Source organism: Anopheles funestus, chromosome 3RL, assembly GCF_943734845.2.
Source record: "Anopheles funestus chromosome 3RL, idAnoFuneDA-416_04, whole genome shotgun sequence".
NCBI classification, from domain to species: domain Eukaryota; kingdom Metazoa; phylum Arthropoda; class Insecta; order Diptera; family Culicidae; genus Anopheles; species Anopheles funestus.
The window spans coordinates 55029201-55056874 of record NC_064599.1 but is presented as its reverse complement, the minus strand read 5'-3'; the positions used below and the strand labels follow the sequence as shown (position 1 = coordinate 55056874).

Below are 27674 nucleotides of genomic sequence, written 5' to 3'. Positions count from 1 at the left end.
GTGAAGTTCGTTATTCGGTTTCATCTTACCTTTCACCAGCAAGCGCAACAAAGCTCGCAACCATCCCGAGAACTTGTCGATTTTCTTTCAAAAAAATATTTTAACAAATCCATATGGTTACGGTTTCGGTGCACATTCGCTATATTTTAACATCATCATCAGCATCGTTATTATTATCATCTTTCGTTTTGGCTTACCGACAAGCGTACGGTTTTAGTGTTTTGTTTTAGTTCTATAGACACGTTTTCTTTAAACTCTTCGTGAGCTTTCCAGTGTCCCGATTTGGCATCGTTCGTATTTATTTGTGTCTTAATAAGTCCGCACAGCTGTTTTGTTTTTTATTATTTACAAAATACTCAACATGATGCATTGTCAAGAAAGGAATGTCCAATTAGGAAAGCTTAGTGAAAGCTTCCATCATAAAGTTTGATTGACGAACAATATATAAATGGAGGATAGAAAACATGTTACAAAAAAAATTGTGCCGCTTTTCTTTATTCTTTATTGTGTTGTTCTTATACTTTAGGACTCGGTAATCTTGTTTTCTTTTTCATGCACACTCGAATACTACAGCAGAATGTGTGTTAATTATTTAGTGTTTTTGATTCCGAAACAACACCGTATTGTCTTTAGTTCTTATCGCTTTACAGTGCCAATCATTTGTAAAACATAAATGTAGACAAAATTATACAAATATAAACCTTACCCGATAGTTAATCAAATCATTATGAAAAGCCTTTCCGTTGCTGCTCCACTTTTTACACTTTTTGTCGTGTAAATTGATTACTATCTATCTGTACTGTTTGCTGTAATTTATCGAATGGGAAGAATTCACTACAATTCATTTCGACACCTAGTATGCTGCCCATGCGTCGGAATCGTTCTCCTTCATGGGGTTTTGTTATTTGGCAAAATAGAGTGAACGTTCCTGTCGATTTCCTTTGCTGCTTATCTATTTTTTTTTGGCAAAAGCACACACCTGCACTATTACACCCTTTTTTTCTTTTGGACTGTTTTGCATTGTCAGTAACACATCCCTAACAAACGAACAAACAAAAAAGTCGATCACATCCAGTGTATACGCATTCATGCTCCTTTCTTTATATGGGTCAAAGGGAGCATCTATGCACCTGTCCCTACATATTCGAGGCATCCAATTAAGACCGCTTGTTGATCGTAACGAGAAATAGAGGGATATAAATAGAAGGGGATAGATATTAGAAATAGAGTGAAAAGAAAAGAAGCGGCTCGAAGGGACTTTCAGCCGTCCAATCGGTTTACTCATGGGCTGTTAGTCTTTCGTTTTTTTTTTTAATAATAATAATACACCACCTCACTCGGAACTGATGTTTCCTTTTGTCTTTTCTTAGAACGTTCGAAACGGTACCATCATAAAGTGACTGCTAGCGTAATAAAGAAGCGTTCGGTTTCCGGGCTTTTGTGCTGCCTCACTCTGCTCTAGGCCGTCGTCATAAGTTTGTAGAGCCTTACCTACTTGCTGCTCCGGTTGGTCGGCAAAGGGCAGGATTACGAGCCATGCATCTGCCATCGTCGTAGCATTACCATTAGGTGGCCAGTAAGCAGCAACGGTATGCTTAAAACCAAAACCACAAACCGCAACCGGTGAAGTTCTGCGCATCAGTGAAAGAGCAAATGGAAAGAACAAGATGGTTGTTGTTAGTTTGAAAGAAACGGTGGTGACGTACGGTATGGCACAATACCCGGTAAAGATGGTAGCAATGGCTGCCACGTGAACGGTGTTGGAAGCGAATTATGTTACACCGTACCCATCGTTTCGAAATGAAGTGGAGATGGCTTTATTGGATTGGCAAGTAGCTTCGGATTGTTGCATGATACGGAACCACAGATGCGGGATGGTTAATATTATGTAACACGAGACGATGTGGCATAGAAGCTGCTTTTCACCGTTCGGAGGGTGGCCTGCAGTTTGGCTTACTACTTTTGAGGTGAACACCATGGTTCGTTGGATGCGTCTTTAGAAGCTTCGAATTTGTTGGTGCTAATTTCTTGGTCTTTTATTTAGCTATACCAACCATATCGAGTGCCATGTTAGTGCTAGAGTGCTAGATTGAAAGCCTCTTTTATTGTAACATGACTAAAAATGAACCCTTCAACGGCGCTACTTCATTAAGGTACGCATTCCTTCCGCATTCTGCAGGGCAATTCATTCGAAGCTTTACAGTCGACGTCCATCATTCATAGCAGAAACCACGTCTTGCACATAGCGTCGATTCCTTTACGCAAATTGAAGCACCTACAAATTACTAACGTGATGAATTTTTCACTACCATTTTGTGGACTACCCTAAGGACACATCATATAATGGGGGGTGTATCGAGATAGATGGCATGTTTTAATCAATTATTACCATCCACCGGTCGGTATGGTCAACGAGCTTTTGTGGCATCATTTTCCATTCCATAACAAAAACCAGGTTTTGCTGGTTTTGCGTCTGCTGTGTCCTCCCAAGAGTCCAAACAAATGTTGTCCCCGCAACAAAAGGGAAGGCGCTCTCCAGAAACCTGAAGGGCAATTAGGTCGATTGGTATGCAATTACCTTTTGCGTTTGGAGTGAAGAGATCGGTACAATATCCCAACGGGCATCATCGTGTCCACCGTGACGTGGTACGATTGATCCCCATCCCGGGGGTAGCTTATAAACTGTGCGGCCGCACACAAGTAGCCGTTTAATAATTCCCTGGAGAATCGTAAAGCCAGCCAGGTCCAGCAACAACAAAAAAAACAACTGCGACGTATCGAGCAATCAATCGTGGGTCCAGTGTCAACGTTTCAGCGGTACGTTCAATATTTGATCAACGGATCAGTTTTAAGGCTTACCTAACCGGTCGGCTCCACTGTTGTAGAGCAAGTTCTCGTTAAGCAGCTCCTTGAAGTCCAGCACATTCATTATCTCGTCCGAGTCGACCGAATTGGACTGCTGCACGGTCAGCACCCGGGTAGAGCTGGCCGTCGGCCGCAAACGTATGACGGACGGAATCTGTGGCCGGACGGTGTCCTTCGGGCTGGCAGTTCCCGCAACAGCGGAAGAGCTTGGCCGTTGGCTCACCGTTACTTTCGTGCTCGATGATGGTTCCGGCGTGGTCGTTGCCTCGGACGTCGTTGGTGTTGTGCTGGTCGATGGCGATATCGGAACTTTCGCCGTGCTGCTGTAGGACACCGTTCCAAACGGGTCCAGGATGGAGTTTGACTCCCCGTACGGTCTGTTATTTACAACTGCGTCAAGAAAAATGGAAAATCAATATTAACTCATTAAATTTCTTCATCTTTTCAGCGCTGGTCGTGTGGGGGGAGGGGACACACACCTACAAACACGGTCTCCTTCGTCCGTCGATACTCCGTGCCGGGTATGGTGAGCATACATTTGATCACATCGTCCGGTTGAAGCGACTCGTACAGGACCAACTGTACGGTGATGGAGCTATCGTACAGACCCTCGGTCACCGGGATCTCGTTGATGGTTCCGTTCTCCAGCCGGTAGTCGTTGATCCACAGTGACAGCTCGGGCGCTGGGAAAATACCGTACACGCTACAGATGACCGTCACCAGGTCGTTTAAGTTTTGATAGTTCTTCAGCACAAACCCATACTCGGGAACTGTGGGAGGGAGTGATACGAAAGAGAAAAAAAAATACACACGCACCCCCAACGTTAAATGATGTGCTGTACCGAGTGAAGCCCGGTCCACTCGTAGCCTTCGGTGGCACCTTACCGATGATGAACAGATCGGCCGACTTGATGTCGAACGATTGGAACGTCTGTACGGAGCAGCTGTACTTGCCGGCAAAGTCCTGGCTCGGATGCATCAGTGCCAACGCCCGGTGCTTGTGCATTGCCTCGTTGCCCACGGTGAACGTTCGGTTGACGTGGTCCCGCATGCGATTCAAGCTGGACGGACTACGGTGCGGTGGTATCCACTGGTAAATCGGTACATCGTTGTGTAGCCACTTCAGCACGAATCCCGTCTCGTGCGGTTCGATAACGTACTCACAGTCCAGCACTAGATGTTCGGCCGGATCGGGCACTCGCAGCTCCAGCGACAGTGGGTCCGGTTCCGCCGGATCAAACGGTATGTCCGGGTCATCGCGAGCTTTTAGTTGGCTTTGAGCGTAATGCTGGTGCTGATCGTGCCGCTGACGATGGTAATTATCTAACACGTGCACCCGTGGCACTGAAAGATGTGTTATGTGTACGGAATCGACATCTGCGAAAAAAACAAAATTAAAAAACACACAAAACAGGAAGAATGTATCAATTTTACTGAAAGCAATGAAGTGGAAATCATTTTAATAGGCTCCGTAACTTCGTTTCTGGTGGGAAATGAAAATTGAAAATGCTTATTGGTGTTTCGTATCTGTTTTTTTGGTATGTTTTATGAAAAAAGATGGAGAATCATCATACAATTGTGTTTATATTCTTTCATTTTAATTTGTTCTTCCATTTTCATGCATTTTACCACAAATAATTGTCTTTTATTTATAGTTTCAATATTCCCTCTGAAGTTTACTTACAGAAGTCGAATCGAGTTTATTTCCTGATAATTTTGGAAATGCGTCTGACTCAGTGCAAACTTCATTATATTTAGATATATCTTAACAGTTGCTGAACCATGTGGCTGAGCCAATTCTTTAGAAAGCTTTGCCTTGTTTTGTCACTGTTTTCCGTCTGTGACTGTTTACCTTCTGTAAATTTTTCATTTGGTTTTGGTAGCTCATAATAGAACACATCTTGTGCGTCCCACCGAAAACATACAACACGTCGTTCGCTTTTTTCTATTTGAGTAGTTTTTCACCCTCTTAAACCGTTTTAGCAATCAAACCACTTCCGGCAAAGTTTTGTTTCAACTAGTGCTAGGTTAACAAAAACTTCAACAACGATATTTAAACTTATTTCCACTTTAAAACAGCTTTAAAAGATGGTTTAAAATATTTTTTTCTTTCAAAAGCAATTAATCCAAGTTTGGAAACATTTTTAAACAATCGATGCCAATTTCTTATAGTATCTACGAGCATTTTTTTTTGCTCCTTCACTTACGCTTTCCGTAAGATACGCTTGTAATCCATTACAAGCTTAAGCACTTAGATTCCAATGATGAATGGTGCCTGAAAAATGTCTCCCCCCGGCGCGCAAATGAAGATCGTATTAACACGCGCCAGAAACTGCCAGAAACCTTATGGTGGTGAAATAATAATTCAATATAAACTCACACCTTTGCAGGCGGGGTCGGCTGCTGCTGCTGCAGAACCCTGGGACACACATAATTCAATCGACTCCGGTCGTAACCTGGTAACAGGTGAGTTTTATTATACTTCCTTCCTTTCAACTGTTTTTTTTACGCTCCTTATTTTTGTAAGCCACACCAAATTAAAAGTGAAAAAAGAACATACTTGTTAACGATTACGTTGCACAGCAGTAGTAACGGTAGTACCTTTACCAGAACCAGCGTCACATAGCGCCACTCACTTAACGACTTTTTCTCAACTGCACCAGTCCCATTTGTATCTGCTTGGCGGTAAGGTTAGCAGAACGGAAGAAGGTGTGTGTGTGTGTGTAACAAAAAAAAATAAACTCGACAAATTTTCACTTTCGTTACGCTCGTAATTTTTTTAATCACCTTTCTTTTACTTTCAATTTTAGCTCACCGTCACCATCGTCTTTAGGAAACGTACCCAATGGTTGGCACTGTACACAGACCAACAGTCTTCCCTTTGAAGGTGTGTATCATAAGAATTTGTATCACGCTTGTAAAATGAATAAAGCCACAAAACCACTCCGAAAGTGACAAACAAAAGTTCCGGACAAACGGAAACACTGTTCCGGTGCGGGAAAGCGTGGAAAAGCACCGTTTTCCTGTTTGGTCTTGCCTTTACTTCTGTTGTCCAAACGGTGTTGAACGAACCGGCGGAGGAGAATTGTGAAGTGTTCAACGAAAACAACACCCGACAGTCAGTGGTACATCCGGTAAAGTACTAGGGACATAAAAAAATACCACCCGAATGAAGCTACATGCCAACGTCAAGCGATGTTACCTTACCTTACATGCCGGTAACAGACGGCTACAAATAGGCTTCGTCAATTCATCGTCAAACGAGGAAAAACACGAGCAAAACAAGCCCATTTGACTGGCTCATTCATTTGTGGACAGCGCAATGGTTTCATGTACGCGATTGCCGGAATTGAATTGAATGGATATTGCTCGGCGAGTCGAAAAACAAGGGATTACAATTCGGACACAACAGCTTGAAACCGTTGGCAACAAGTAATTGCGTGCGAAATAACGGCATTGATTTAATAATAGCATCGGAATCGATTTGATGAATTCTGCCAACGAGCGCTACTTAAGAATGTAAAGTGAAGTCAAGTTTGTTTTGGTCTGTTTTATCGGTAGCTTGGGTTTTTTGCATGTTTTGTAAAATTTCAAAATAATCATTGACAGAATCTTATTTACAACAACAAAAAATTAGGAATTTTAAAAAACTGAAGAATGTTATTTCAGCTATGTATGAAATGAATGTATATGTTAAAAACTACATTTACTTAAAAACGGTGCCGGACCTCTTGAAATTGTATCAAAAGTACCACCAAAGTATGAACATATCTGTTTCATACATTCCGTATGATAATCTACTTCAAAAATCGTATTCCTTTCTATTATGGAATGATATGGAATTTGCATTTATAATAAGGAAAATTTAATCTAATTTTTTTTACAAATTTTATAACAAAAAAAATGTTCTAGAATTTTAAATATTATATAATAAGAATATTTAAATATATTCTAAAACTTGTTAGCACAAAATAATTACGGAACAAATAATGAACAATAGATATACAATTTAACTAAAATTTAAATATTAATAATAATGTTAAAGTAGCCGGCCAAAAACCGTTATCATCGAATATAAAACAAACATTGTTATAAAGTTCGTTTATTTTCTTACATACTAAAGGAAAAGAAGTCTGATTTCTGCATCTTATGTGCTTACCGCAATTGTAGTACTCTCCATACCAGAAATAATGTACAACCCACACTGTGGTCAATAACTTGCAATTGATATTGAACCCAAATTAGCCACAAGATGAAAATATCTGCTACTAACGAGATCAGCCACAAAGAGAATGGACAAATGAAACGATTCAGGCCCGTTCCGTAGTTGAGCAGCTCACATTGCCGCCACATTTTTACACCATCATTAGCAGATCACCAGCTGGTGGCAGTAAATAAGGTAACAAAGCAAAATGGCACTTTCTGGACCAAATTTTTACCTTGGTCGTTTGGTTTCTCTTTTTCCCATTGATGATGACATCATTAGCAGCAAATGTAGTTGGCCACATTTCACTTTCTTACGATGGCGCAGGGGAAACAAAATGGAAATTTCCTCTTTTCCTGTTAGTTCAATTTGTTCGATAATTGCGAACGAAAAATCAGTATAAAAAGAAGCACAAAAAAAAACATGAAAACAAAATTCAAAGTTTATGTATCGTTTGTAATAAGCAAAACAAAACTACCGCGAGTTCCGCGCCTAATTTATGGACCTACCAGTAATGACATAAAGTTTTTTTCCTCCTCCTTTTATTTCTTCTTCACTGAAGCCTTCCAAACGTTCGATCACTGGCGCTTACCAATGGGAAATGTAAAGTTATTGCTTTTATCGCGTCCTGAAGGCGGTAAGTTCGATCACGTTTGGGACGATGGGAAAGATGACATAAAAAAATAATCATTTCCCCATCATTTCGTGATCACTGCTGGGAAATAAATCTTATTTAAGTTTTAACAAACTCTACCTAAATCGGGCTGCGCGTGACGAATTGTTACGGTTCGTTAGCATTATTTGGGAGGCGGAGTGTGACCACGTCCATAACGCGTATGGACGACCTTTAACCATTGAGGGGAGAAATAACAGTAATGAAATTATAATATTTTCAAAGTTTTCCCCAATGGTTTGCATGGTTCTTTTGTTTTTTTTGTTCGCTGGAAACACTCGTTTGGGAATTTGGAAAATGGACCAACATGGCATAACATGTTTTGTTTAAAGTTTTCGATTGCAGATTCCGCCCTTTTGCACAAGATTGATTATTAAGTCATTCAATTTGTTTATTTAGGACATATTCAAAACATTGAAAATGGAAGGAAAAATTAAATCATCCTTAGGTTAAAAATTTTCTATTCCTGTTCGTAGTACAATTCGTTAGTTACAGAAACGCCAAAGTGGACAAAAAACGTTTTGCACCGGTTTTTAAAAACTTTTGAAACCATGTCTGAATATAACTTCATTTTTTTTTTGCATTAGACGTTTGAACGCAAGCAAGAATGGGCCACCAATCGAAAAAGGCATCGAAAACTCAATTTCCTGCACTATTGAATCCACACGAATGCAATCGGGACGGAAAGGTTCACGGGTCGTACCGCAACGTACCGTCCTCCGGAGCTAATGTTTCGAAAAATTGCACCCATTCATAGTGGAATTGGGACACGCTGTCCAATGTTGTCAAACGCATCGGGAAGGATACGAAATTCAGCACTATGACCGTGCCACTGTATGTGTGAGTACACGATGCGAAAAGTTTGCTGATTTTGTTAATGGCGAAACTTTGCTATCGTTGCAAACAGATGCGAAAATAGCCACAAAAGCATCGAGTGTCCTCGGGCAAAAAAAGGAGTGAAAATCATTGACATTGGTTCAGTGCCATGTATTACGTGCTGTAAGTGTTGTAAAGTAGTTTTTGCGGAACCATACCTTAGTACGTACTAGCTTGATGAGATGTTAATGAATTGTATTAATTTAAGGAATACATTGTTTGGTAGTTGAGAAGGTTTATTCAATTAAATTAATACTTCTCTGGTGAAATAGAACACCCCTTATGGTATGTGTTTGCACGTATCTAAATCGGTACTTTGGTCGGTACAGTTTTAATTGAATTCCTCACATCCAGTTCTATTGTAATAGACCACATACGAGTGGGGAAAAAAACTCTTATCTTCTGTAGAGTGCATTACGCAAATGCGTTAAAATTATCACCTTCAATCTTGTTTCCCATTATACTGCTTACATTTTTGAAGGCATGAATGCACTTCTCATCAGTCGCAAAAACACTCTGCACTACGGAATTCTACTCTCCATACAATCGATATGATGCAACAATTATAACATAAAAAACCTTCTTTTCAGCTGGGTTTAGAATTAATTGAATCTATTGAAGTTTGGCAGTGCGTGAAATTAAACACGTGCGGTGCGTTTCCGTCTTAGAAGTGAAGATTTTGCGTTTCGTTCATTTTAAACACAGACACTGTAGGGAATTGATGGAAGGTTGAAGCAATTATCCCTCACCAAAGATAATTTATTTTCATGAGTAAGATTTCTTCACATACAATCTGATTAAAAATCTGTACCCAACCTCTGGGAATGGAAAAACTAGGAAAAAATATAAAAAAATATGATTTTGCATGTAATACTATGTCCATCTGCATCATAAAATAAAAAGAATTATTATTTTTAATAATAAAATAATGAGTAATAAAAATACCTATATAATGAACTATTCATTTTCTATTCAAAAATGAGGCACGTTATAATATGCAATAAACAAACCATTAAAAAAAATTATGAAAACTAAAATCTAAAACGACATTTTCAAAACTTTCCAATGTAACCGCCATGGTGTAGAAGAAATGTCCCAAAGAATTGGCCATTTAGTCATGAAAAAACAATAACAATTAAGTTTTAGTGAGCTGATCACGACATTAATATGACACACGTTGATGCAGTCGGTCGGATAAGTCTTTGCGTCCAAGCGAAGAAAATAAATTTGACATATTAAAAAGAACTTATGCAGGTAATGAGTCATTTTCTTAACATTAAGGTCAAAATATGTAACATGTGATATCAATTGGGAAGATCTAAGAAGGTTTGCTGCTGATGTTTGTGAACACTAGTCTTACGTAGTAAACCTGTAACAACTCCTCTTTATCGAATTGATAGACCTAAATACGGTTCTTCATCGATTAATAAGGCCTGAAAGTGCGTAAATGCGTTTGGGGGCGGCCCGGTTGTGTATGTGATAAAGGACGCCGGTCCACACGGCAGGACCGGGGATCAAATCCCATCCGGACCGTCCTCCTGTAGCAAGGATTGAATATCCGGCTACGCGGTAAAAATAAGTCTACTACGACAGAAATGGCCGGGGAAGTGACCTTAGAGATCGTTAAAAGAGAGAGCGAGAGAAAGAGAGAGATAGAGCGTAAATTGGTTTTGATTGTACCGAATTTATCATATCAGCACTAAAGGCGTTCCACAAGGAAGGAAAAGCGATTTTTTTTCTGTGTTCTACCATGTGTTCTGTATTCTGACCGTAACTAACTAGTGTATACAGAAGACGTAAACAATTTTACAAATATACGTAAAATCCTAATCTACATAATATTCTCAACGTGTTTAGCAAATTGTGCATTAATAACAGGTGAGCCCTACGCGCCCAAAAACGTATTGGGTGGCATTCATAAATAACGTAACGCTCAGAGGGACAGAGGGGATTGCGTCTGGCGTTGCGATTTATTACAATGGAGAGGCGGTGGGTTAACTTTGTGTTGCGTCTTTCACCATGTCGTGTGACCACTTAATCGGATAGGTCATACATTTTGTAGTCGAGTTAGCTATTTTTGGATTGTAAAGCTTATATATTTTGATTTACTCGTCATCTTCTCCTTCTTGGCTTAGCGACCTACTATTTTACGCTGGCCATCGAATGGCTTACTAGAGTTGTTAATTTCCGGTCCTACCTTGTGAAGACCGGCTCCGATGTGAAGGAAGAAACCCCCTCTCTTCCAACGTTACGTTTTGTTACAATTGTTAAAATACGAGAAGAGGAGATCAAAAAATCCCAATTTTAGCGTTACTTAATTTATGGACAGCCCCTTGTCGTATCTTTCTCAGGCATTCGTACATCCATAAAAGTTAATTACACACTAACTGACCATGTCATCCAGAGAAATGTTGATGTTCGCTAATTAAGAACTCGACTCGAAGCATACTTTCGTGAACCACGATGTAACTGTCATTTCCTTAGTTAACAGAACATTAAGAATGTTATCCATAATCATCAGAGACTTCGACTATCCTATATGTATGCATAAAAGGTTGCGATAGTTTCATCAACTATTGAATTCACGTCAGTATGTAATTTCATGTTCTTCTAAATTAAAAAAATCAAAGAAAAATTACGTGTTAGGCTATAAGAAAATTACCTTCGATCGTAATTCATTGCCACCTTACAGATTGGGCTGTTATTTGCTACGTTTTGAAACATTGGAACACCATAAAAAAATTCATTTCTTTTCGTCGCTGGACTTCTAAATGGAACAAATAATGGTCAACAAATTAAAAAAATCTATACACCTATGTCCATACGATACGAAATGTCTGGCGAATTCAACGTCTGCATTCTACGATGCACATAATTTCAATCAATCGATTTCATCCTTCAATTCCCTGAAATATACCATTCATACGTGGTGAGCCATTCATAGTAGCTGGATGAGTACATTAGCATATAAATAAATAAATACGCATAAATAAAAAAAAGAACACCTTTACAAATCGCAATATTTTTTATTTCTAGAAATGAAGCACTATGCTCTTAAAGTGAAAATATTTATGTGCGAATACTAAGTTTCACACTATCCTGCATTCAGGGTTAAAACGAACGGAACTAAAAATTAAAAGCTTCAGCAAATCAGTTGAACACTACTCTTTCTCTGGGTAGTTCATTATTTATCACTTATAGCAAGGATGAAGTGAGGAGTACCTGCTGGGGTGTGAATTGAATTTACATTTTTGATTTATGGAATACCAATCACTAGAATCCTTGCTATTCATATACTTTCTCAAGCAATTTGAGCAATGTCGCATGAGAATGTTTTATAATTCTTTATCTACTTTAGTCTCTCTTTTTTTGGTATGTGTTCCTGGTTTTCGAATAAAAAGTTTTCTAAATAAGAATTGATTTTGCAAAAGTTACGAACAATTTGTTCATCAAGCTTGATAACAAAGATTTTTTTTCTAAAATTAAATATAGAATTAATGTGTAACAGAAACTAAAATGTTTACCATACCGGAAGCATTCCTTATCAGCACCATTAGCACACACACCTGAGCTCCATGACATTGTAGCAATTTAAAATGTTCCTTCAAGCAAGGCAAGGACTCTTATCGTGGAAATGAGATCACTAACGATGGATCATTGATAGTGTGCTACAGCTCGAGAGCGTACCTGAAACGTTTTGCCCTCATTTTCAAACCCTTCCTGTGCACCATTTGCATTCCATTTTTCATGAGCTTACACTCGGCATTTTTATGCTACAAGCCGTTTTCAATCTTGATCTTGGGTTCGCCGAAGAAAGATGCATATCGTCATGAAAACCTGATGATGCGTGGGTACAAGTGTGTACGATAATCTTCCGCTTGAACATACCGGGCCAGCAACATGCAAATTGTGATGCAGAAAAATGCAAATCCTCACAAACGCTTCGTTTGAGTGTCATGAACATTTCAATCCTTCGAAATGTAGTGGCCCACGTTTACTACATGCTTTCGAGGAAATAACTAACCAATTCCAAGGCAGCAACTTGAACAAATATGAGCTCCAGTTTTGGAATGTTTCCGTGCAACATGAAAGGCACTGATGCTTTTTTGTGTGTATTTTCATTTCACATTCTTTTCCAGGTTCAAGGCTGATGCAGAGTATTTCCCATTTTTGCCGTAAAGATTAAAACAAGAAATAAACCAACGAAGGAGAAAATGTTAGTGCACCTCAGTTGATCTTCATGATCGATGTAGGATACTTTGTTCGTTCTAAAAAGTTTATCGCTAATCATTGCATCACTTCTACAAAATGTAAACTAAAAGCAAATCACTCATATTTAAATTAACGTTAATTAAGCACTTATTACCGATTGTAAAATATTGAAACGCAAAGAGTTTTAAACCCATTTTATAATTAAAACGATCAACGTCTTCCGCGTGGCGCGTTAAATGGATTTCTGCAGCCCGGAAGCTTACGCTATAAATCCGGTAAATTAATCACTTAAAAACTAATCTCTGCTCTTAGTTGTGTCTACACCGCGCTTTCTGCTCAAGCATAATGCATTGTTCGCTAAACTTTGGTTGAATTTTCTGCAAGTTACTTGAATTTTTCCATGGTAAAATTATGCCCGCTAATGGAAGCTTGGGTCGGAGACAACCCTTCACTTCGTGATGAAGCAGTCCGTTGTAAAGGTAAAAGGATTAGTGTTTCGTAAGTTTTGGTGAATCTTGCCAACAAGTTAAACCATCACGAGTGCCCTTTTCCGACGAAACTTACAGCATAATTCTTGATAATCCTTTTAGCACAAGTGAGAAAGTTTAGCGTTTGTTCCTTATCAAAGCAAACAGTTGGAAGTAAACTTTTCCGTCGTTGCGATTCATCGAATGGTCTTGATACATAATGTCAAGATCCAATCTGTGCTGAGCGGTTAATCAACATGTGTACTGTGCATTTACTTATCAAACATTTATGGCTTTCGACTTTCAAAGTGTCAACTAATTCACTGCCCTGAGGATATTCGTAAGTAAGCGGTTTTATGTATTCATTTTTTTTTTTTGCTCGGTTAGAACGGCCTGGCCGTATCAAGACTTATTTTACCACGTAGCAGGATAGTCAGTCCATGCTACGGGGAGACGGTCCGGATGGGATTTGAACCCGGTCCCTGCCGTGTGGACGGGCGCCGTTTTTCACATGCACCACCGGGCCGCCCCATTATGTATTCATTTAATGTATGTACTTTTCACAATTGTTTACGTGTTTTTCAACGATTATTTTTTTATTTTAATCAATGTATGATTAGCTTTCATTCAAAACTACGCTCAGAAATATGAATCAAAATTTTGAGAACTTCCGTATTTTAAAATAAAAAATCTAAAATTCCAAAATAAAAGTTTAAACAACTTAAATTGGAGTAATAAGTTATAATTATTAAGGTTTCATTAATATAAAAGAACTTCCTTAAAAAGTATTTTCTAATTGAGCCTGCCACACTCCTTATGGTCAACATAAAATCTGTCCTATCGCGAATTTCACGAACGTTTCACGCAGTCACATTTTTTCTTGTAAATTAAAGATAAAAATTACGACCTGCCGTCGTATCTATTAGACGGCATGTATTGCGCAATTTATATGATGCTGAATATTAGTTTTCTACACCTTCTTCCGGGATCATCCATTTGCTGTAAGCTATCGGGTAGACCAGATAAAGATAACACGTTCCTGCTCTTGTTGGTATGATGATAAGTTTCTTCCGCTTCGCACCGATGCCTTTGCTCACGAACCGACAATAAAGTCAGATTTTATCGTCGTTATATCGTTACCCACCACCTGTCTGGGGAAACGTGGAAGGAAAGGTAGGTGCCTTCTTCAGTGAGGGATGGAAATAAGTGGCTAATAGAAGGAAATTCTTCAACGACTGATAATACCGCACATAGAGCAGCAGAGCCGTGAAAATGGATCGTTCGTGGAGAAAACTAAAGCGGTAAAAGTACGATTGCCTAGCTTTTGGGGCTTTCATCGGTCTCAATAATCCTTACGCTCAAGTGCTACTTTCACTATCATTTTGGTGGCTTTTCCATTCACACCGATTCCGCCGACAGGTTGCTGGAGACCTGCTAATTGTGGCATCTCCAACCCTAGACCCGTTTAGCAGCTCGTAAATCACGATCACTTTGTGAGCGAAAGCGTGTGGAACGATAAACGAAGGTGAATTAGTCAACCGGAAAGATGCCGGACCACCGGAATGGCAAGGAACACCGTTTTAGGGGGGGTTTGGTACTTGCAATCGTAAGAGTGATATTTTTTCTTTGTTTGAGTATTATTTTTCTTTCATCAGTCTTGTATAATTATTATATGTACTTATAATAATGCATGACCTTAGTTTTTAGTTCAGGGTTAAACACGTAATTACAAAAAAAAATTTTTTTATTATAATACTATTATTACTTATGCATTTAATTATGAATGAGAATTAAAAACAATGAATAAAATAGAAAAAATTGTTCTTCACATTATAATTCTCGTAGCAGTTTAAGCAAATCCTAGGCATCCCGGTAGAGATGGTAGAAGCAATGGTCTTTACTAGAGATGTGCAAAGTGAGTAAGAGTGAGATAGTGACTTGAAACGTTGTATTGAACGAGTTTCGTTCACTCACCACGAGGAGTTTTAGTGACTCTTTTTTCACTTACTCACTCATGAGCGTAAGTATGTAGCCGTGGTGAGACGAGTCGTAAAAAGAGTAAATAAGTGAGTTGAAACGAAAATGTGCGAGTGAGTTGAAATGAAACGTTTGAAACATATGAGTTAAAACGGAATACATGTGTAAAATACGAAAACTAGCCAAATTAATATACTGCTCGCTCTGTATAGAAAAAAAATCAAAAAATTTAAAAATTTCATAAGGCTATAAACTAAGCTTTTTTTTTGGGAAATTTAGCAAAATTTATAAATTGATTTATTCTAATGCAAATTTGTTGCAATAAGTTTCTTTTCACTCAAATATTGCTTTAAATTAAAAAAGAATAAAAAATCAGAAAAAAAATTAAAAAAAATTTTCAACTCGAAAATTTCATAAGGCTTACCCCTTACGATTTTTTTGGGAAATTTTGCAAAAAAATTTAAATTGTTTAGTTTTAATGCAAATTGGTTGCAATAAGTTTCTTTTCACTCAAATAATGTTTTAAACAAAAAAAAATAATAAAAAATAATAAAAAATTTAAAAAAATATAAAAATTTGAAAATTTCATAAGGCTCATTTTTGCACCAATTTTTGCCTATAACTCGGTCGCTATTCAACGGATCGCCAATCTTTAACCTGTGGTCGATAGATGGCACCAATGGCTACATTTTCTTCTTGGACGGCCATACCCGTAGATGTCTGTGCCAGAAGTTATTCGAGGAACCAAGTTCCATACCCTGTTTGAGAAAATGTAAAATTTTCCTCATTTTTGAGCAATGTAGCAAAATTTATAAATGTGATATATTTTAATGCCAATTGGTTGAAATAAGTTTCTTTTCACTCAAATAATGCTTTAAAGAAAAAAAATGAAAAAAAATATTTAAAAAATCTAAAAAAAATGAAAATCTGCTTGTTCGCTTATACAGGTTTGATAGTAAGGCAGAGCGAGCAGTATATTCAATTGGCTAATTTATTGTTTAGATGTATTCCGTTTCAACTCATGTGTACTCATGTACATGTGTATGTGTATGTAGGTTTTTTTATGACTCCGAAATGAGTCGTTAAACGATCTGACTCCTAATAACGACTCATTCACACTGAGTTGATTCACTAAAAAGAGTTGTTATTCTCATCGCTAGTCTCTACATCACAGGACGGTGTGTCGAATCCCATCTAGACCGATCCTGCTACAGATAGAGAAAGTCAAGTAAATATTTCTCAATACTTTTCGCTCTATAATTTTTTCTTCTATTCTGTGGAAATATTATATCGTTAAAGCTTGAATAGACGAGTGTGAAGGAATCTCAACTTCAACACTTTCAAAACGGCCCTCCAGTTTTCTTGGGACAAGTTGTACCAATATTTCTTCAAGAAGAACACTCAAACTCACGAGAAAGTGAAGAAAACTTTCGATGGCTTATTCAAATGTTTTAGTATTAATTTATCAATTCTTGTTACAATAATTCCCTAAAGCGCCCAATGTAACAGACAAGACAACATGATACAACCGCACGTAAGCCGACAGCAGCTCATATCATACGTACCAATCTCTGTTGATGACTTACATATCCCAGAAGTCTTGTTTTCGACGCCAGATAATCGACTGTCTCCCATGCTTTCTGCGTATGGAAATTTCTACACAATCTTCGCGTTGAGCAAAACCGTCCCCGGTTTGTAACGAAAGCAAGCGAAATCGCCGACAAAACACTACGAACCGATTACAAGATGAGCAAACCGGCAAGCAGACACAGGCAGGCGTCGTTCTCAGGTTTTGCATCCACAGTTCAAATGCAATTTGCGAAAATGGACATTCGGGGAAAACCAACAAAACATCCGACTAAATCATCATCATCATCGTCGCCGTCGTTCTACATATCACGCTCGGAAGCATTTCGACCAATCGCAACGAAACGGTGCCGCGCGACTCTTGACTGACGGGAAAAGAGCAATCGAGTTAAGTGGTTGTGTTAGGGTGTGCTTTTTGAGGACTCGAGGATGCCAAACAACAATTCCCGCCAGGGAATGATAAGAAGCAAAGCTTTGGTTACACGTATGAAACCCTTCGTACCTTCGAAAACAGCGACCCGATGGGCTTGGCAAACGATGATATGCAAATCGTTCATGGCAGGTGGCATTTGATGGAGGAAAATACGAAACAAAACAAAACAAAAAAATCGAGCCAAAAAAAATGCTCATTTCATCGTGACGAAGAAGAAGAAAAAAACAGTTGTAGCCTCAATGGAGCTGTGGATGGAAGGGTTGTCTGTTAATGCGCTTGTATCGTTGCTTCACACTCTATCCATTTCGGAAGGGCAATAAAAACACTCCTCACCTACTGGCGGCGTACGGTAATGGTCCACTTAGGATCAGCCGGCTCACTTTGAATGATAATCTTCAAAGGGAGAAATAATACTTGAGCTGATTGATAATTCACCACAACAGACAGAAATCCTTTTCAATCATATGTTAGAGATGAAAATGTTAAGCGGATCTTTTAGAAATGGACAATGTAGTTTAGTGTGCTAATAAAACAGCTTTCCGGTGTGTGTTATTTTTTCAAGCATATCTTAAAAACCCCCCCCAAAAAACCTGAAGCAATTTGGTACGATCAATGAACTAGTGAATGTCAGTTTTAAAATGTAAGTGAAATGCTTTTTCTGCGACAAAATGTCAAAAGATGGTAATTAAGTAAATAAATGCCTGTGTTAAAAACCTGAATAATTAGATTAATATCTTCACTGCAATATTTTTTGTTGGAAAATTGGAGACAATGCAAAAAGATTATCAGTTTTTATTAAAAACAAAATCTTTTTCTTACCGAAATTTTTAAACTTTATAACGTCCATCTTTACTTCCAACGAGCGGCTCAAAGATATGTGCAAGCAATATGAAGAATTTAAACAAATTGAAAAGGCTTTGAAATCAGTAACCTCCATGTTTTGTTTTCATACAAAACATAAAAGGAAACATCAAATTAAAACATACCTTGCATCTTGTTGCACGTTGTTTCTACTTTCAGCTATCCTTTTTATTAACCCACGTCGTACTAAAACAAGTCAGATACATTCCATGTTACGTGTTTTTCACAGTGAAATGTTTTCTTTCGCATAACCTTAGTACCTCAGGCTACGTAACAAACCGTAAGCTTTGTTTCTTGCACCTTACTTTGTAAGCAATACATTTGTAAGCCCCCGTCCTTAGGTTAAACAGCAAGCAAGCAAAAAGGCACAGAACACAAATCGGTGCTCCGATTTCTTTACCAATTTCTTCCAACTTCAATAGCGTTGTTTTAAAAGCAGACCCGACGCAAAAAAAGTATATGCTGCTGAGATAAGTTGTGGGTACCATTTTGACAGCCTGGTAAAATTAATTAGTTCTCTGCGAAAGTACTGAAACATCCGGCTGGTAAAGCGCTAGGTGTAATTCATTAACCAACGGCACACCACGAAGATGATAAGACTGCGGAAAGCAAATGTATATGCTTAACCGTTTCCAGCTTGTTGTGCCAGTCTTGAAAACATAGCTAAGGTATATTTTCACAAAGAGGCTCGCAAAAACACGAAAATGAACAGCGATAGAAGCAGAAGCAGTATATGGAACCAGAAAACTAGGGTATTACTTGTCTATTTGTATTGTCTATTCATAAACAGAGCAAATTGTGTAAACATTTATTTTACTTAATGAGGGAAAATAGCCCATGAAAGATATTTGAATGAAATTAACTAAATATAACAAGTTGCAAAACAAACATACGCTTCATAGTCTGTCAAGATATATTTAACAAGTATTTATAGAAACAGCGTCAAAATTTTCTGTTTAACTTTTAAGACAAATTGGAAAAAAGAGTTTGGTCCGATGGTAAAAATGATTTTTTTTTGTGCCACTACAAGGTCAAGAGGTCAACGTTTGCCTACCGTTTCAAGCTTTTCTTTATTTAATGGATTTTTTCCTTTACTCAAAGGACGATTGTCTGTCCTGCGTACAGCAGTATGGTCGGGGTGAGATTTGATACCCGATTGAACCGTGTAAGACAGGCGTCATTACCATTTAAGCCATCGAGCCAGCCACATATATAAAGATGACAATATCGCTGTACTATTATACTGTACTTGTCCTGTAGAAGACGATAATTTGTTTTCATAGAAAAAAAACCTTACCTTACGTTGAATATTTTCCTACTATCACTAATATAAATTTAAAAAATTGAGCATATGTTTGGCAATTGAAACATAGTTAATCTGATTGTAACATACTTTTCGCAGAAAAAGAGAGCTTGTTAAGAATACACAACAAATAAATGAGTTTATTTTTCGATACCTAGATGATCAAGAGTCGAAAAAACTGAAAAATTTTGTAAGATACTTAAGACGATAAGACGATAAATTATTATAAGACTTTTTAAGAAAACTGTACAATATAAAATTTCATTATTTTTATTTTTATTTTTTACATTAACAAATAAGTAGAATATAACAAATTTATTCGTCATTTCATAATTATTACCTTATATGCAATGGATTTGTTTGAATAAATATTTTTATGTTTTTTTTATAATATGCTGCTGCAGACTAGTTAGACAAATATATAAACAAACACTTTTTCATGGTTTATATTTAATTTTTTTTTTTATTTCTGTTAGGATGCCAAAATTTCTTTGAATCTATTTAATATGTGAAATTTTGTTAGAAATATTAATTTCAACTAGTTTCAAGTTACTAAAAATATCATATTCTTAGACCGTTTGGTGGTTTGTTTAAATTAAGTCAAAATCACACATAGAAAACCGTTCTACATTTTAAATCCAACAACGGATGTAGACCGAAATACGTAGATTAAAAATAATTGCAATCTAAACTATTCAAACTCTGTACACGCAGCAATGAAAGCAATGCAAACAAAAATTAGTACAGTGTACCACAAGTTTTCTTCACGTCAAAGCAAGATATTATACAAAACCACATGTGTACAACATGCAAAAAACTAAGATTCACCAGCACTGGTATGAATAAATTTCGAGCACAAACTTTCTACGTTCGCAAAATTGCAACCCAGCTGCAGCTCCGAAGGAAGGTAAAAAAAACACACCCAAAATTTGATATTTCGTTTCGTTCGCTACTCTTTACCGTCTCAAACGAGATGCATGGTAAGATTTGTTTCAATAAAAACGGGTCCAGAGCCACACAAAAAACACCTCTGTTCAGCCGCGACATCTGGTAAAACGACAACAATCTTGATCAACATTTTGCACACCGACGATGCACACGGATGCTGCCGTGAAGAGAAGGACGACACGGAAAGCGATATGAAAGTTTTTAAGTTTTGATAAATAAAATTTTCCTGCAACTATTCGCCACAGAGGTTCAAGGGCTACAGAGGAAAGGGGTAAAAAAGTTTATTCCGATAAAAAAGCAATGGCGATGCCGGTAAGGCACGGTTTGTAAGGTAAAAAGACGTCACAAAAGCGCTTGTTAGTTTGCTACCAGTATTGAAGACTGTTTCGTTATTGGTTTGTTAAGGTGAAGCTGCTGCATAATTAGAGGAAAATGGTAAACTTCCTATTTAAAAAAAGAGAAAAAAAATATTCTAACCATTTTAAAACTCTTAATCAAAATTTAAAACTTTAAAATCCTACAAAAATATTAAATAACAAAGTCGCCACATTTATGCCACATTATGCAGTGTCATAAAATAAATTTAAATTATTGTTACTAAATTTATTTATGAACCATTTACATTCCGTTGTTTATGTACGATGAAACAAACGAAAGATATAATCTGTATTAAACAAACAGATCACCCCTTCTAATGAGTCACTGTTTGATTGGTGCCAAACTGTCTGATGCTGGCCAAAACTTTCTCAAGGCGCCACACATTCGGCCAACATTCAAAGTCATTCAAACAGCCGGCAATGGTCTACAAAAAGGGAAAAACCCATCTTTGCTTGAGATGCTGCGTCTCGTTGGACCGAATCCAGGTCACGGCAGCACGAATTGTTTGTTGCAAAAATGTTTCATAACTCAACATAATTTCTTGTGTACTCCGCACTGATTCCAGCACGTGCCATCAGAACAGGCTTTCTATGGGTGATTAAATGTAGTGCTAGGATGAAACACACAAAACATAGAAAGCAAAAAACACACATAGTTTAACTTCCTTTCTTTATTGCCTCCCGACAGAATAAAAACCCGGCGCCAATAAACATTCATGGCGCCAAGGCGTTGGTATTGTCATGCCATCATGCGTCAAGCAATGGTGTACCGTAGCATCTTTTCAGCTGGAACAGATTTCTAGATTCGTTCTCTTCCCCCATCTTCATTTCGCATACTAACAACGGTCGGATGGTTAAGAAATGTTGATGGCAAGTTGTGCCAGACAGTCAGCATGGCGCCACCGAACAGACTAAAACCCGGAGACAGAATGGCTCTAAGCGAATGCTAAGACAACTATCGTCGTTTGCCGACAATTTGCGAATGAGGTGGCATAAATTAGGATTTTTCTTTGCGGTTTGCTATTTGTTTTCTTCAACTTTAGCTTATGTTTGCTAAGTTACGTATAATAATCTTTTGGTGTTGTTCTATATTGTTCATAATGCCTATAATGAAGTATGCCAACAAAATAATGAATTAAAAATTGTTTAATTGATCTTAAAAATAAAATATAGAAAATTAATTAATGAATTCTTCCAACAATAGAAGCTTCAAATATGGTTCAGAATAAGCGCTAAAAGTCATCAGATAGGTACTGTTGTAAATAACAAGGTGTCGTTGTCTGCATGATGACAGATAAATGCAGAATCAAGCTTGATAGCAAATTAGAAAAAAGCGCTCATCACCACATGAGCTTAAGTCGGAACATCGTCGAACAGGAGTCGACATAATGGCCGCAGAAAAACAGTGTAAATAAATGCGAAAGGCGCGTTTTCGGACCTCTGCGACCTCGGACGACCAGGAAATAGAGTCCAATTTGTGACTTCTTTCGTTATAGCAGATCAACAAAATCTTATGTCGTTTTCTTCACAACAAATACTAAAGAATTCTTATTTGGATTCTTATGTTCTATCGTGAAGATATAAGGAAATATTACACGTAATATCAATAACAATTAATAATATCACCTTTATTTTTTTCCTCTTGAATGTTTTTTATTGAACAATCCAGACCAACATCACCACCAAAACCCTTCGGCAGATTATGGTTGAGAGACTTCCGGATGCAAAAGTAACCATGGAGTCACCTTCCGTTACTTCGGTCATTCCGTAAATGATGGATCGAGCGTCTTCAGCTTGCTCAGTATGCTCCCAGCTAGAGACCCTGGAGCACAAATTTGCCAAGTGTCCTAGGATATATTATCTTTGGAGCATACTGTTGGAAAAAATGGCAGTCATAGTTCCGGACAATTCCCTAAACTTTCTTTCCCTCCTCTTACCTGTCCTAAGTAACATTAGTCCAAGTAAGATGACTCTCATCCTACGTTTGTTTGCAAATTATGTCATCCACATTGCTGAAAACAACAATGCTGTGATTGATGTAACAATCCTTAAATATTCTTTGTAATCCCTGTACGTCATAGCTTCATGTTTTCCATGCATTGTCAAAACTACTATTTATGTTGTTTTTTATAAACATTAAAAAAAACAACGGCAAACCAAGTCATATTGCTTAATTGTTACGAATTTAATATGTTTTATATGGCTTAAAAACCAAACCTTAAGTTTAGTAAAGAGTAGTAAAGTAAAGATCGCAACATTTTGTCTTGAATAATTTAAAGTACTTTAAATAAAGAATGATGGAGGACGATTTGTGGTATCTGTAGAAACGACGGCGATTTCAACGGACGGGACACTTACAAAATTCTATTCGAATTGGTCCTGTAACAAAAATTGACTATTCGGTCACAGTCAATTAGAAAGCTGTATAATTTTAGAACCCAACCTCGTTCTTTAAAATAAATGGACCAGGTTTCCAACATGGCCACAAACAAACCCTTTCTTGCTTACATTTATTATCACTCAAGGAGTTAGTACTTCCAATTAATGTACATAAATGTTGTGCTATACGTTAAAACCCCAAATCTAGAACATTGTGTTCTTTTCTCTTCCATTTTACAAATAAACAAAGCTAACGTTTGACGCAAACCTTTCACCTTTAAAATGTGACAAACGCATAATGGAACGGGCAAGCTACATTCGCAAAGATATTTCCAAAACTCAATTACGGTATGAAAATGAAAACATCAAAAACCAACATCCATTTTCCATTAAAACGAGTACCATGTGTGCTGACCAAGCGAAGGGAAAGTAAAAAAAACAAAACGCTATGATTTACTAACCATGTACAACGATAAAATATCGTAGCTAAAACAAAAGCTACCAATATCATCTGCTCCAGAAGCCCTAGTAGGAACCGGGAATTAATTTCAAATGTAACGGAGCACCGCACTGTGGGCGCGGTAGGGTAAGAAAAGATAAAGCAACAAACGAACAATTTGTTTCTATATCCTGTGTGGGTGCGTTTTACCACCCGTGCAATAGACAGTTTTCCATTCCGGAAAATGATTCACTGTCTGGTGAACCGGAAACCCCTGTACCTTTCGTACCATTTCCCACCGGTAACCGGTAACAGACACAGTGCTGGGAACTACCGGCAACAACAAGGGTAGGAAGAAAAAAAACCTCACACCTTGTCTAAAACGGTTGGCCCGAGACAGAAAAGAAAATGCTTTTCAAATAACATACGACTCGTTGGACCAATCCCAAGGGAATGTGAATTCTTGCTATTTTTTTGTTGTTGTGTTTTTACTTATTTTCCGCTAACCGCTCATAGAACAGTCGAAAAACAAATCTATCTTTTGATGATATATTTGTTTGTTGTTTTTTTTTCTTCGTCCCTTTGTGTTGTGTATTTGCTTGTTCCGTGACACTGCCGGGAAGTAGAACAAACCGATGACAACAAAAGTGATGCCAACGAATGAGGTCATGCACAAACAAACGGACGAAAACGAGTGTTTAATAACTACAGCCACATGTTGTCTGCGTGGTGGATGAAATTTGTTAGTCGTACAGTCGAAATTTTCCTGCTCAACGTATCTGGGGATCAATAGTACTGTCACTAACGCAACAGCACTTATCTAACGTAAGCAAAACAAAACCAGATGGATTTGGATTTTTTTTTATTTCGTTAAATTATTCACAAGAATAGATAGTACTTTCGACGTTCACTTTACTCAACAGATCTAACTGAGCAATGCGTAATTGTCATGAACAGTAACTAATTGGCTTTCAAGTTTAATGTTCAAACCGAACCCGCAAAGTTTCTATTTAATTTATTTCCTTATTCCACACCCGGGCGTAAACGAGTTCCTGTCAACCCGCTTTGAATTAAATTAATTTTGGCTACGAGTAACAAATGAGCCATCAATCGATGCCTATGCCAGCCTGGAATCGAATCACCTTCTTCCTACATCATCGCGTCGAAACACCGAATCCGAAATAGCTGCAAATAGGATGGAAATAGCTCTTCCCACTAGGCGTCTTAGTTGAAGCAACCAAAGATCAAGCCCTCGTTGCGCACGAAACCACTGAACGACGTGCAACGAATATATCGCGTCTTCGCACGTCTGTTTTTAAAAATCGATCCATCACCCAATACCTCCAGCGAACCCGAGGCAATGGGTTTGCGATCGAACCACAGGTACTCCTTTTACACAACATCGGATCTTTCGATATTTTGATGATACCCACGATAACCGGAGCGGGTGAAACTTTGGAAAAGTTAAATTTATTTTTGCAATTCTAATTTCCATGAAAGTGAAATGAAATCAATTTTCTGTTTTAGATTTTGTTTGGGGAAACTGGCGTAAGCGATATTGTAAACAGAACGCTCATTTAATCAAGTGCGATATTGCGAGCTAAGATTGATGAGCCGGTTAATTCAATCAGAAGGTTCTTTTGAATCGTTTTTATGTTTTCTGGTTGTTATGGGAGTTGTAGATTGTATGACTGATAATGTTTTGGCACAATTTTTAGAAATTATTTTTGAGTATAAAAATCTTAATTTAATTATTAAAATTAATAACTTCATAAATAAGTCACAAAAACCGAACACAATTATTGTTAGCAGATTTTTAAGTGAGGTGAAAATACTTCATACTGAAATTTGGAAATAAATTATAATTTTTGTGCTAAAACAAATAACTAACGTGCTTATCGTCAACAAAAACCAGCGTTCCTACAGCTGAGCTCTATACACAGTTGGTATTTGTATGTGCGCGCCTTTCAATCCAGATTGATGGCCGCAGCAGATTTCGTCCAGTCAAATATTCAATATATCACGCGATTAAATGGTACACAGCTGTGTGAATAACGAAAAAAAAAAATCTAGCCATTTACAAAAAAGGGAAGAAAATGAAATAAATTTACTTAAGCTTATCATTGTTTCAGTAATATGTTTTAACCTTTTTTTTTGTCTTAACTGAACCAATGCTAATAAATATAATACCCCGAAATGTTCCTTACCTTTTACTATTATCAGTACCAGCATCACTGTAATTGTTGCGCCTATCATGCTTTGCCTAGCGTTGGTAATACGTTGTCGAATCTCCATGGCAATGGATTTGGGTGTTTGTTTATTTTTGTACATTCACTAACACAATCACAGCTTTTGCAAATCTTTCTCGTGCTTCTTATTTATCCCACATGCACACTTACACCCCCGTACCCAACATAATCCACCAGCATAATCTTGTTCTTTGGAAAGCATACCCCATCCACACGATGCTTAGAAAACGATTAACCTTCTTCATCCATTTACCCGGTGGCACTTTCCATTCAAACACACCCGCTGTGTGTCATAAAATATTTAAACGCACTTTACCCGAATTTTCCACAACATTCCATAATCTATTTTTCACACATTAGTCTCATCATCACCATTGAGACCTGCTGCGAAGCAAGAGCGACACATTTAGGAACACATTTTAAGTTTGACTTATAGGGAGGCTGGGAAAGATTTAGGTTAAAAATTTACACTCCTAACAGGATTCACAAACCGGTGCAAAAAAAACCCCCCGATGATGACGTCAATGACTTTCTGGCTTCTTTGACAAATGTATGTCACCTTCTGTGCACTTTATTTATTAAGTGCTAATACACAATTACCATACAGCATCACACTAATCTACTTCGCTATTTCGCTATTGAACATTGCTTTCGATTTATCTTTTCACGTTTTTTTCACTAACGCTTTCTGCTTGATACGCACACAACAGCTGCACTGTCGTCCTTTCGGAACGAGCTCACGACAAGAACTGGCTGAAAACACGTTGCATTTTGTTCAGCTACACTCGAACCCGACACTAATCAGCTGTTCGTACAGCCGAACGACCAAACGTTTCACGAATGAACCAATCCGATATGCTGCCACGTTCGGGTTTCATTCGGGCTTTCCTGTATGAATGAATGTCCTTAACCCGGTTTTTTATGTGTGTGTATGCACATGGATAGTTGATGCCTATGTTTTTATGGCATTTTGTCTTACCTCGATTTTTTTTATGGCAGTACCAAATTATTTTTCTTTAATCATGCAAAATTACAATCCCAAGTTTTAGGGATAGATAAACAAGTTCTTTATTTGTAATTAGTTCTTAGTGGCATACATGAAATGATTAATTTATTAATACATTAGTACAGAGTACAACACCTGTTTAAGAGTCTCTTTAAGAAATGATTCACTTTATAATGATTTAAAATAATTAAGCGCTAATTAAAGAACATTGTATCATTTGAAATTATGGTACCAAAAAGGCTTGCAATTAATCGTAAAATCCGGTTTAAATTGTTACAAACAAATAACAATAGATAACAAAAGAGTAACAAAGAAAAGAATATTTGAATATATAAATGTTTAAAACAATCTCTAGAAATAGGCATTATAAAGTTTATATGAATGTCATCTTGAGATTATTAGTCCTGTCATGCACAATTCATGTGACAGGTACTAGGCGTCTCCATTAGCTATTAATAATTTTTCCATGATGCTTTGATCTTTTCAGCCAATGAAGCAAGCTCAAACTATTTCGTTTGAAATGTTTTGTTTGTTTAGTGAAATTATTTCCAACTATAGTTATATTAGTAATATGAGTGTTTCGCTTTTAATTATTAACATTAGCAATACGGCCAAGCCGTTCCTTATGAATGAAAAATAATTAATAATAATAACAATAATTACTTTAATAACATTAAAGGAAAAACAGTGAATTTATCGTTTTGTCGTAATTTGCCTAACAATTATAATGTCAAATACGAAACATCTTTAATGAAACTTTCTTTAACCTTTTTGTAATAAGTACCATGCGTCTCCACCGTTTGTTGAAAATTACTGCA

At 37.4% G+C, this 27674-nt stretch overlaps 1 protein-coding gene across 1 annotated transcript; it reads right to left on the bottom strand.

Annotated features, from left to right (window-relative positions):
• Positions 1–117: 117 nt before the first annotated feature.
• On the bottom strand, positions 118–26946 carry LOC125767970 (uncharacterized). Its single transcript, XM_049435032.1, has 5 exons — positions 25809–26946; positions 3751–4242; positions 3345–3635; positions 2860–3255; positions 118–1631 (listed from the first exon to the last, which is right to left on the bottom strand). Exons 1-5 carry the CDS (start codon positions 25930–25932, stop codon positions 1528–1530), a joined length of 1407 nt encoding a protein of 468 aa, XP_049290989.1. The 5' UTR covers positions 25933–26946; the 3' UTR covers positions 118–1527.
• Between the last annotated feature and the right edge of the window lie 728 nt (positions 26947–27674).

What these genes read in the sequence shown, in the direction of transcription:
- LOC125767970 (XM_049435032.1), bottom strand. Translation starts at nt 25,932, where the DNA reads ATGTACAAAAATAAACAAACACCCAAATCCATTGCCATGGAGATTCGA. An exon ending in GAAGGAGACCGTGTTTGTAG is followed by an intron (nt 3,256 to 3,344) that starts GTGTGTGTCCCC and finishes TTCTTGACGCAG; the next exon opens with TTGTAAATAACAGACCGTAC. An exon ending in CAGTGGAGCCGACCGGTTAG is followed by an intron (nt 1,632 to 2,859) that starts GTAAGCCTTAAA and finishes ACTGATGCGCAG; the next exon opens with AACTTCACCGGTTGCGGTTT.